This window comes from Microcebus murinus, chromosome 2 (assembly GCF_040939455.1).
Source record: "Microcebus murinus isolate Inina chromosome 2, M.murinus_Inina_mat1.0, whole genome shotgun sequence".
Taxonomy (NCBI): Eukaryota; Metazoa; Chordata; class Mammalia; order Primates; family Cheirogaleidae; genus Microcebus; species Microcebus murinus.
In genome coordinates this window covers 118,571,214-118,583,755 of record NC_134105.1, presented here as the reverse complement: position 1 = coordinate 118,583,755, position 12,542 = coordinate 118,571,214, and the positions used below count along the sequence as shown (strand labels likewise).

The window sequence follows — 12,542 nt, the reverse complement described above, 5'->3', positions numbered from 1 at the left end:
ACAAAAGAGTGCAGTGATAAAGCTAAAGCACCAGCTTGTGTGTCTGCAAGTCTGTGTCTGCTTACACTGGGCAGAACTTTTTTCCCCTTCTTTGAGCTGACATCAACTTGTATATAGGAACATTCAGCAGATTCCAACTGGTGACAATTTGCTGCTGACTGGCCACAGGAAGAATAATAATCATTTACTGCGCATTTTTCTCTGGCCAATGGCTGCTTTGCCAGACTCCTGTCTTGGCTGTCTTCCTCTATCAATCAGGTGGAACCCTGGGCAGGCCTGGGTACCCTGAAACTCAGGAAGGCTTTCCCTATAGAGGTTGAAGCTTTGCAATTTAAAGTCCCAAAGAGAACAGCGACAGAGCTATTTGCTATTATTTGTCATGGGATGTGGAAGCAGTTGTGTTTGGTTAACTTAATGCCAGTTACCACTGGGCTAACAGCAGCATATTGTTGTATTTACTGCCGCCTGTCTGCATTTATGTTACTTGTACTTTGCCTCATGTAGATCTTTTCTTATTTTCCTTTTCCTTTTACATCCTGCAACATAGGATGTTTGGAAAAGTAAGATAAGGGAGACATTGAAAACATAAAGGCAATATGAAGTCTACCTTGGCACATCTGCAAAGCTCCCAAATTCTGACCTTCGGAACATTTGCATTCTGCTTCTGGGCCTCGCCTAAACAGACTGCCAGTCATCTGAACCATGGCAGGATGGAAATGTTTGTGTAAAGTAGACTCAAGTTTGCTAGACCCAAGAAGGAAACCACCAAACTAATTTTACTTTCACTTAAAGCAGATTGAAACCAAGACTTAAAGAATGAAAAACTTTGACATTAACCATTGATTCACCCCAGCGAAATATTATGTTACAACAAGAGTCATCATGGAAATTGGAATGAAGCTTTTGATGGGATATTTAATTGAGGGGCTTAAATTAAATTGGACATTTTCTTTAGTGAACACCATGTGGCCAAAGTACTATTTTCATTAAAGTATATTAAGCATCATGACAACTCATGTTAAACCTGCAGCAAATCATTAATCACATTTGGGAGTTTCAAATTTTGTAACACAGTTGCCTCATGAGATGCCTTAAATATTAAGAATCAAAAAGAACACCTCAAAATTGTTTCTATTCTTAGCAATTATACTTTTTAAAAAATCTTTGCTTTTAAGTCTAGTTGCTAAAAATAAAAACTATTTCCTGCAAAATCAGAATCCCTAATTATAAATTTGTTTATTTGTTTTTTAAAGGGGGTGGAGGATAGTGAGGAAAATAGAAAGCTCATCAGAGATCACATCAGAGATCACAAGGTGAGTTCATCATTTGCCCGAAATGACACTCAGCTGCTAAAAGAAGTCATACTTTTAGAGGGCAGTTGAGGAGAGAGTAAGTCAGGAGGTTTCCAGGACATGACTGCAGGGGAATCAGACACAGGCTAGTCACACAAGTTGCTTAACTGTCCGTCCCTTAGCCCACGACTTCAGGGCTCAGCAGCTTCCTCCTTCATGGCACCAAACCTTGATGTGAGGGATGCAAAGACACACTCATAAGAATTTTGAGTTTGTCCTTATTCAAAATTTGGGGGACTGGCTAAAAAGCAAAACAAAACATGAAGACCGTATCCCTACGTGAAAGGGATTCTGTATTAACTGTCAATCATGTCACCGTATAAGATATGTAAAAGAGATGTAGTTCTGCAAGCCATCAAGGCCAAACATTTAAAACAAAATTAAACTAAATTGTTACGAGAACTAAATGGCCTTTATCTTTGTAAAGAAAAGAATAAAAGTGCATTGATTGTCTCTTTGAGTAGAAAGATTTATAAATCTTTTGTCATGGTTGACTTGGCAATAAATTACTGAGAATGTGTGATTGAGAGTCTCACAGTGTGCCACGTGAAGTCAAGCAAATCACATCAGTCATGGCATGGGCACAGCGGGAAGCGCTGGGCTAATCCTGGCGCCACCCTGGGGACCCTGGGGCTGTCCACGCAGTGCGGGGCACCGGCCTCATCGTGGGGCTCACCAGAGACTGTCAGTGGAGCGTCTCTTGGTTTCCATGTTGGTTTCTGTCACATATACGAGCTGGAGTTAAAGCCAAATCCTTTTGAATGACTCAGTTTAGCTATTTTTAAAAGATACCATTGCACTTGGTGAACAAGTGTGGTCAAAAGAAAGTATCTCTCTTTTTCATTTTTTCTTTTTTTTTTTCCTGAATGGAAGATTAAGTGATGAGGTAAATCAAGTTTGTTCTTCCTTGGATAGAGACCCTCACTGCCACCCTATCCCCTTTGACCATTGCAAAATAGCTTAGTCAGAAGAAAGAGGGGAAGACAAATGAGTGAAATAATTCCAGAGTCGGTTACTGCCAGGAAAAACACACTCTGATTCGGTTAATTTGTTCTGTTAATATCAAAGGCTGTGATTCCCAATTAACCAATTTTAAGAAGCTGTGACTGAAAATAGCTAAATCAGCTCTAAAGTTAATGTCTGATGGAGATTAGGAACTTCAATGAAGAGAACAGTGACCCTAAAGAGGTGGAGATGTCTGTTCAGCATCATCCTGCTGAACAAATACACATTGGCGTGGATTTTCAAACAAGGTTTAACCCCTTCAGAGAAGCTGAGTGGCAGTGGGCAGGTAGGGGACAATGCAGATATTCTGGCAAGAGAAAATGTTCCACAAATACCAGATTTGTGTATACTCAACTTACTAATGATGGAAGCATCCATACAAGTGAGTCTCTTGGGGATAAAGATGCTCCCTTAGTTCAAGTGGAATTAATTAAAACAGGCATGGAGTTTGCAATATTCCCAGCTCCCTCGCTGAAAGGCTCCATGCACACAAACCAGAACAACTTGAGCAGCTGAGAAAAGCTGGCCCAAAATTGACTCCACCAACTCTCTCCTTCCTCTCCCTTTATATAGGAATGGAAAGATACAATAATGATATTTTTTAAAAGAGTAGAACCCTCATGGTTTCTGTACAATTGTAAGTGCTTTGATTACCTTTGAGTAGGGGTAACATAAAAATATATATGCTCTTAAAACTGAAGATCATAACTTGCTAATGAAGTCACGAATTATCCAGAAGAAAACTAAGCACAGGCACATACTGAATGACAGAATCTCTTGCCTCTAAAAGTTCAGTTATTGCCTTTGTAATATTAAAGCCCAACAGGGAGCTGGCGGGACACCTTTTGTGCTGTCTTGTCATGTTATGAGTTTCTGGTTTCAGATAAAAGAGGGGCAAGGGCCCTTAAGAAAGCAAAGAACTTCAGAGAAAAAAAAAAATCAAACTTCCTTCTCCAAAAGCTAAGGGTTGTTTTCCTGGAGATGATGGATAATGGCATTTCAACTTTTTAAGTTTTTAATAGAGAAAACGGAAGTAAATCACGAAGGGAGTAGAGAATATATAAATAAATAGAACAAGGTGAAGTTTCAACAGAGCTTCCCTCAATTTCTTTCTTTCTTTCTATCTTTCTCTCTTTCTTTTTTTGAAATCCTAAACCCCATTTCTGGCTTGTATTTGGTAGGATTCCTGCTCTGGCTTTTATTAAAAACAGACTTTATGTGGTCAGAATTCTCCATCTAAAGCTAAACTTTAATAGGCACAGGGATCCTGACAGAGTCTTTCTTGCTCTCTCTCAGGTGACACCTCCCACCCCCGGGATTTCCCTCCCCATACGCTGAACTGGCAGGAAAACTTGAAGTCTCAGCACAAAACAACCAAATTTCCTCTCTTACTCTGTACTCTCATTTCTGTTTTAAATTTGGTACTCTTTGCAAGGCCAGATCAAGTTAAGTCTGGTTCTAACTTGAGATATTCTAGAAATTTCAAATAACGCAACCGTTGTCTAATAAATGCCCCAATGCAGTCTCGTTCAGCCGGGGCTCCCCCATCCAGCCAGGCTGCCGCTGCACCCCCATCCTGCTCCGGCTTCGCACCGTGGGCATGCAAGCGAGCCTGAAAATACCCAGAGCAACTCCACCCCGCTTAGCAAATCAATTTAGCATTCAAATCATTTGAAAGTTGATTTTTCTGAAGGGTGTTGGCAAGCTAGCTTTTCTGAAACCCAGAGGTAGAGCAGTCAAGCGAGCAGGCAAAACATGCACGTTCATTCCCGGGTCGGGCACCACCAGGTTGCTCTGGTTCCTTCTCACAGCCAGACAGACAAAGACAGGTCCTGTGTGGGACTCCCGCCTTCCCACCGCCAACTCCCCTCTTCCCGTGGCCTCCACGCCTTCCTGGCACAATGACAGACACCTTCCAAGTCAATCGGAGGTTTTCTAAAACAGTAAATTTGGCTCAGTGCTGAAATTCATGTTTGTTATGCGGAAGGAAAATTCTTTTGAATACTGCGGTCCAGTGGTTTGCAAGTGGAGAGGAATTTTACTCCCCTACGGGACATTGGCGATGTCTAGAGGTATTTTCAGTGGTCACAACTGGGAGATTGCAACTGACATCTAGTGGATAGAGGCCAGGGATACTGCTAAGCCTTTTGCAATAGATAGGAAAGGCCTCCACAGCAAAAATGTCGGCAGTGAGGAGGCTGAGAAGCCTGGCGGCTACGGTTGGGAGCCTGGGTTTTGGAGTCAGACTGCTCGGGATGGAAGCCCAGCTCCACTAGGGACTGCTGAGCAGCCCCGGGCCAGCTGCTTACGCTTGGTGCTCATCGTAAAAGGTGGATAATAACTTGTCTCACTGGGTTGTGAGCATCATGCAAAAACGTACAAGCGAAGCTCTTAGGACAATGCCTAGCATATATTGAGAGCACAATGAATACTGGCCATTACTATTAGTACCAGAACTTTAGCTCCGTTCCAAATAAATTGTAAGCTAAGCCTGTTGAGTTTAGAGAAATAAATGGGATTGAGAGTACATATATCCTCTTTGATTAGGACCAAAGAGATGATAATAATAGTAACAACCACAGCCATTTTTTTTTTTTTTTTGATACAGAGTCTCGCTCTGTTGCCTGGGCTAGAGAACTGTGGCGTCAGCCTAGCTCACAGCAACCTCAAACTCCTAGGCTCAAGCGTTCCTCCTGCCTCAGCCTCCCGAGTAGCTGGGACTATAGGCACACGCTACCATGCCAGGCTAATTTTTTCTATTTTTAGTTGTTTGGCTAATTTCTTTCTATTTTTAGTAGAGATGAGGTCTCACTCTTGCTCAGGCTGGTCTCGAACTCCTGAGCTCAAGAGATCTACTCACTTTGGGCTCCCACAGTGCTAGGATTACAGGCATGAGCCACCACGCCCAGCCCAACCACAGCCTTTACAGTTTGTCAAACTCTTTCAACTATATCATCTCATATGATCTGGCAATCATATGGTGAATGTTGAATTTCCCCCTATTTCAAGGATGAGGAACTCCTGTCTCAGAGCTAAATGAGGTGTCTGAGATCTGCAGCAACCCAGGTCTTCTGATGGTAAATCTGCTGTTCCTGCTCCACCACCCTTTGTTTACTAGTTTAAGTCCCCCTTCTTCTCTTCATTGCACCCAACAAGCTGAAGATCAAAATAAAATGTAAGTGCCACCGTCAGTGGATGAGGTGACTTGGCCTTCATGGGTGGGTAGCAGTGAGTTCTGTTTTTGTAGTATGTGTACTAACCAGACTTTTGTGCATGGAACATATGAATAGTATAAATCTCTCAATTTAATTTTTAAAAAATTAACTTTATCTATGGGATAATATTCTTTCCTTTTTAAATTTCTGATTTTGAGGGGGGAAATCAGATATAGTAGTAAGGTACAGTAGTGTATACCTTAAAAATCTGTGATTACACTCATTGTATAACTTGACTGTAAATGTATGAAGGAAAGTGACAGCATTGCTTTCAACTACATGTTTCCAGTTCCATTATTTATTAGCTATATTGTTTCATAGTAGCTCTGAAAATCTGATTATTGTCAAAATGTGTCATTCAAATGTACAATGTGTTATCTTATGTATGGTTAGTGACTGCACACAGCAGTCATTATGTCTATGTTAAAATTTCTATGCATAGTTTTTTTTTAAAAAAATTGCAGATTAATCAGCTGGATTTTATTCAGCCTACCTTAAAATTATAGTAATATTCAGTATAAGGATCACAGTTCAGAGGGCGGGATGGATAAAATTCCTTAAGGCAGTGGTTTTCTAGAATTCCTCCGGTAATGGAGAAGCCCAGGCTGGGGCCACGCAACCCCCACGACCAGGGAGCACACAGACGGCCACAAGCCAGCCGCGGCTCTTCTGTTTCAAAGCCCTCCGTCAAATTCTGCCAAGAGCTGCCAACATGTCACTCACTGGGACCCAGTTTTCTTTGGTCCTGTTTTGTGCCAGTTGATAAATGAGAAACTTTAATGACCACATATGGTGCTTAAATGGTGTAACGGGCTCAGCAATTTTCCTTTGGTCCCCCTCCAGTGTGAAGATTGCAAACATGTATGATAAGCTCTTTTTCAAACACATTCTGTCTGTCGCACCCTGAGAAGCGAACCGGGAGCACCGAGCGCAGCCGCGAAGCGCCGGCCTTACCTGGGGACGCTGGGCGGGGCCCGCGTGGGCCGCGACGGCACCTGCGGGGGCGCTCCGAAGGCGTCGCTGCTGTTGGGGAAGGGGGGCAGCGGGCCGGGGCGGAAGGGCACCGGCGGCGCCCCCGAGTGCGGGCCCGGGGAGGGCACGGCGGGCGCGGGGCCGCGGCCGGACGCGGGCCTGGCCAGGGGCGCGCTCAGCGTCGGCCGCCTCTGCGTCGTGGGGCTCGGCGGAGGTGACCTGCGGAGAAGACACACGCGCTTGCCCACCCTGCCTTGTACGCGGACTCGTCTTTCGGAAAGCTTAATAACTCCCTGACTCCTGTTTCAAAACCACTGTTTGAGTGAGTAACTGAGATACACGTTAGCAAAGTCAAAAGTTACGAAAGATTCAGCGGCAAAAGCTTGCCCTCCCTCCAGCCCTTCGCTCGGTGGCAGTCCTTTCTTTGTGCACCCTTTAAAACGAGATTCTGCACAAGTGCATGTTTTCTCAACTGCATTTTTATACATCATAAAACAGTGTTCTATAACTTTTTTTTGAAAGCTTTACTTTGATTATCTTTTCATTCCAGGACTTAATAGAACTGTCTTATTCTATTTAATGACTGCCTGCCATTCCATTGAAAGCATGCACCGTGCCTGGTCTCGAGGGGAGCTGGTCCGACCTGACCCGCTCACCCCCGGACATGAGTAGTTTTCTCCTCTTTTTCTCTCGGTTCGTGCTGGAGAGCAAAGCTCTCTCTCAGTGACACTGGGCAGCAGGCCTCAGGTGAGGCGGGGCGTCCTCCTACCTGCGAGAGTGCTGTATCCAGGAGTCGTCCACCGGGGGCGGGGCAGGGGTGGACACGGTGGCCGTGTTGATGTCGCCGATGATCACAAGCGCTTCTTTAAGGGCCTGGTACATTCGAAGCATCTCATCCCGGCGCTGCGCCTGCTCGGCGGATTCCTCCATCAGCGTATTTTGGTCCTCTGAAGAATACAACTGTGCCAGAAGCTCTGAATTTATGAAGTCTTTAACCTGTCCGATGACCACGGGAAAATACACATGGAAACGAATGAACGACTGGATGGCATAAACAGGGCTGTGGCATTCAGAGACTGTGGACAAACGCTCACCAGTGTCCACCTGGGAAAAGGGAAGCATCGTGCATCTGTTTACTCTTGTTTCCGTCATTATCCTCCCTGTCCCTAGTACTGGTGCCAGTAACAGTGTCCCTCTGTGTTCTGGCTCTCGATTCTGAAGGATAACTTAGATGAGTGGAAGAGAGACCAGACCCTGCCATCACTGCCCCGGCTGGTCAGCCTTCTGCAAGGTTGTCTGGGCTGTTTGGCTTAAGGAAGGGGGAAAGTACCCTGGGATAAACAGAATATTTTCAAGAGAAAGCAGTGACATAAAGAAACCTATGTAATAGCACAAGTTTTCCATCCCATGGCATTTCCAGTCCTTTACCAAAATCACTGGAAAATTATTAAGACTCTAAGTTTCAATGTTGTCTGAAAAGTGGAATTAGCACCATAAGTGAATATGTATTATATAAGAACTTTATGTAACTATATGCAAGTTTATTTACAAACAAGGGAAAGAAATACACTTTGTTTTCTCAAAATTTACAATAGAAGTTAGTTACCAGTGATTGACATGAGGTTTCCTAGGCAACAGATATGTAAAAGCAAATTAAAGTGTGAAAATATGTAGGAGTCATAGGGGAGGGGCATTTTGGAGCAGGATGAGAATGGAGAGGATGAATACGGTACAGAACACAAAGGGAGGGAGCACCAACCGCCATATCTCATCAACTCTAAGACACAGTGATTTTTAAAAAACTACTATATTACGTGCCAGTAAGAAAAAAACCCCATCAATTTAACTATGATAGAATGTCAAGATGCTACTAAGTGTAAGGTGCATCTTCATTTCAGAAATATTAAGCATAAAAGTGAGTGTGAGAATCAATGAACTGTGGTATAGCCCAAGTGCCTTGACGAGTTATATGACTTAATTCTTGCCACACACTGATGAAACCTGTATTATTATTCCAATTTCACAAATGCATAAACAAGTTTGGAGAGTGTAAGTAACTCGCCCAACGTCACACAGCATTAAGTTGAATCCAAAATCTTCTGAGTTGAAGTCTAGTGCTCATTCCACCACCCAATTATCCCACTGTGATCGAGTGCTTAGAAAAGACAATTTATGTTTGAACGTTATTTTAGAGTGGTGCAGCAAGTGTATGAATTAACTTAAGTCTAGCAAAATAAACTAATTTGGGTTTTTCCATCTCTGTTACGTGAGAAAGCTACCTCTTATCTAGAGTCACTGAATATCTCTAAGAAAGGCCAAAGGCAAGTATATTTAATTGTTACAAATTCAGACAGATAACAGAACACCTGTCAGATACTCAGAATTCCTAGGTTATAGTTAAATTGTTACTCAGAAATGACAAGAGTCTAAAACATATAGCTTCATAATCTTTTAAAGGTATTAAAACATGTAAATAATTCTACAAATATAAAAATTCAGCTATATCACAGCTACATTGTGGTGAAATAAAAAGTGTTTCCTGCATGTGTTTTGTAAACCAAGACTGATTAAATGTGGAAGTATCTAATATACAAGACGTATTCAGGGAAATGTTTGGTGGAGTAAAGGTTTATGTATGGTGGTTGTGGAAAGCAAATTTGGCCAGGAAACCTGGGACAGATATGAAGGCCTTGAATGCCAAGGAAAATGTGTTTGCACTTTATCCACTCAACAGTAGGGAGCCATGGAAATATTTTAAGCAAGCAAGTGAAACAATAAATGAGAGTTTTTAGGAAAATTAATCTGGCTGTGATTGAAAAAGAATTTGCAAGGGTGATAGTGGAGACAAAGAAATCTGTTAGAAGGTTAATGTACATCACTCATGATATGATGAGGGTTTAATTTAGCAATGTTGCAGTAGAAAAGATGGGTCATTATAAAGGAAAATAAATAAATTTCATTATAAAGGAGAAACCAACTGGACTTGGTGCTGTTTGGATGTGAAAGGAGAGGAAGAAAGGAACAATCAAAGGCACCTCAAGCATTGACGTTTGTGGGAGTGGGAGAATGTGAAACCAAATGTCAAGAAAGAAAGTCAGATTTAGAGGAAAGGTAGTAAATTTGGCTTTAGGAATATTTCATTGCTCTCCTTAAAGATTTTTATTCACTTCTGAACATACTTGCAGGTACCCAAGGAGTCATGGACATTTGCACAAATTTTCCATTGTTGGGTATGCACTTGGATAGATGGTGCAATTCAGAACTCAAAACCAGACAATTTTCCTGGCATTGACCATCAGTTGGGTTAAGCTCCTTTGAAGCTTTACATCTTACCGGAGTATCACTTAGAATCTATTAAACACAATTTAAAAGAATATTCTTCCAAGAGCAGATTTAAAGCAGATCTGAATTAAGAATCAACTGTCAAACAAACCACGATGTAAAATAAGGGCCTGTTTCAGCATTCTGATCAAAGGATCTGTCTTGAATCTTTCACATCCAAATGTTACACACTAAAGCTTGCCTACTAAGCAAAAGCTTTGGAAATGTTCTGAAATAATATGAGCATTATTAGCTTGCAAGAAAATGGCAATACAGCACAGTGGGTTCAGAACATAGGCTTTGGAATCAGACAGCTCTGGATTTGAGTCCTAGCTCTAACATTTATTGTTCTTGGACAAATAACTCAAACTCTTTGAGTCTCAAGTTCCTCATCTGTAAAATAGGGATAATGGTAGCAGCAATCTCAAGGGTTGTTGTGAAGATTAAGTAAAAGAATGAATATAAGTTGCCAAGCATGGCCCTAGCATATAGCCAGTGATCAATAAACAAAAGCTGTTATTTTTACTGTATACAGTCTGGATTGGCATTAAGTACATAAGGGCAGGGGAACAATAGAAAGCTATCACAATAGTGCAGGTATCAAGTGACATAGAGAATAGGTTAATGTTTTATTTTGCATGTAAGCCAAATTTTAGAGGGTCTCCTCTCCTTTCCTTCTGCTAACCTAACTTTGTGGTGCTACAGCTTGAGTTTGGAACAAAGGTAGGGGGACTTTCCAGACACTTCGGGGACTTTCTGAGCAGTTTGTATGTCAGCGGTGCAAATATAAATATCGAGGATTCTGCACAACAATTAGAGGCCAAGGGGATCCCTTTTAGATGATAGCATTTAGGAAACAGTTCACAGAACATAACAAAGTAATTATACTGGAATGTGAGATTTGAAATAATATTTATGTTTTTAATTATAACACCTTATAACCTATATGTCTTTGTATGGTTTGCAAAAATTCTCACACACAAAACCTCATTCCAGCTCAAACTCTCCAGGCTAGATAAACAGGCATTACTGCGCCGCCGCTCTGCTCAGTGTAAAGGAATGTGAGGTCATTAAAAACGTTCCACATGTTTTCCTCTCTTTCTTACTTTAACCCTTCTCTAGCAAACGGTGATATGTTTCAATCTTAAACCTTCTTTGTTATGACTAAGGCCATTTTAAAGCCTTCACAAATAGACATTTCTAGGGTTTTCAAACAGTTTGGTTTCCAAGGAAACCACTTCCCTGATGTCTCTTTGTTTCTAGAATGAGGAGGGTGGCAGTATGGACCACAATGCTATCTCTCATTCACATAATACACATATCAAAATTTAACTGAGACGTTTAATTTTGTTTAGCTTTGCGGAGGAGGCTTGGTTAGAATCTCGTGGGTCTTTGAGATCTCACTATTCTCTCATACCTACTTAAGCCTCCTTTGCTTTTCCCAGGGATTTAGTTCTGCTAAAGACCAAGGAAGTTTTCCTTCTTTAAAAAGTAACATCCTTAGACTCACGAATACAACACTGAGCAAAAGTTAGAGAGAAAAAGGCATGCACTATATGATTCCAAAGTTCAACAACAAGTAAAATTACTCTGTGGTAGAAGAGAGCAGGAGAGTGTCACTGTGGGCAGGGAGTGATAGTGGGAGGCTGAGGCAGGGACGGGATAGTGGGGTTTTGGGGTCCTGGTCGTGATCTTTTCCTTGAGCAGCGTGCTGAATTCTTGGCTGGTGGAAACAAATCAATGCTCTAAATACCAGAATAAAGCTCTGGTATTTAAGATGTACTTTCCCCTCGAATAATGAACATTTAAAATAACACTTTACTTCATACACATTAAAGTTACAGTGAATTTTGAAACTAGGGCACATGTTATTAATTTTCCACCAAAGTGCCAATGGCTGAAGAGAGTGAACGTGGACCTCCAGGGGTCCAGGGACTCAGGCACACACACTCCATGTGTGAAATGCCTTTAGGTTTCATATCTGATTTTTTAAAAAATTCATAAAATGTTTACATTCTATTTCATATTATCTGGGTTTGTAAGATTTAAAACAGTGTTTCTCATATTCAAACAAATCCTAATTAAATATTCAAGTAAAATTAACCCTCTAGGAAGAAAACCCATGTATATCCCGTGGAGGTAGGAGTCCTCTAGCTGGAGAGGGCTGACTTAGAGTTCCCCTAACCCTGTCATACGTGTTATCTGACGCTGAAATGGAGAGAACATCAGCTATGAATGAAAAGACCTGAATCTCAACCTTCACTCTGCCCCACCCAGCGGTGTGATCTTGGGCAAGTCAACCTGTTGGAGACTCAATTTCTTCATGTATATAGAAAATAGGGAAAATAAGCTGGGGAAAATAAATGAGTATCCAATGAGCTGTTGTCCAACACGTTCAAACAGAATTGTGTGCCATTTTGCCATGCACATTTTTAGAATAAAGCTGGATCCGCTTCCTTGATTCTCTGACGGAGAATTTCTGGTCGGGTGAGCCACAGAGAAGAGACCATCAAAATGAGCTTGTCATGGGGTGTTATGTGGACGTTAGTTTAAAAGCCCTGAACAAAATTCTGCTGCTTTGGCTGCAGCCTGTCCAGAACAACCGTTTGCCATAAACTTGCTATTTCTTTGTGTTGCTATTACCTGGTATGTTTAAGTAATGAAACAGCTGCTGCAT

General features: G+C 41.8%; 1 protein-coding gene and 1 long non-coding RNA gene across 9 annotated transcripts in view; one reads left to right on the top strand and one right to left on the bottom strand.

Moving 5' to 3' along the window:
• LOC105871677 (uncharacterized) overlaps positions 1-6,601 on the top strand; it is a 46,521-nt gene extending 39,920 nt beyond the window's left edge. For all 3 annotated transcript variants that reach the window (XR_012918194.1, XR_012918193.1, XR_012918195.1), the window contains 2 exons: positions 1,254-1,313; positions 5,367-6,601. This is a non-coding gene — a long non-coding RNA (uncharacterized LOC105871677). The remainder of the gene's footprint in view (positions 1-1,253; positions 1,314-5,366) is intronic.
• Positions 1-12,542, bottom strand: part of DNM3 (dynamin 3) — a 515,120-nt gene that overhangs the window by 22,814 nt on the left and 479,764 nt on the right. For all 6 annotated transcript variants that reach the window (XM_012765123.2, XM_012765124.2, XM_076000385.1 and 3 more), the window contains 2 exons: positions 7,314-7,540; positions 6,527-6,763 (listed from right to left, as the gene is read on the bottom strand). In XM_012765123.2, coding sequence (XP_012620577.2) covers positions 6,527-6,763; positions 7,314-7,540 — 464 coding nt within the window. The remainder of the gene's footprint in view (positions 1-6,526; positions 6,764-7,313; positions 7,541-12,542) is intronic.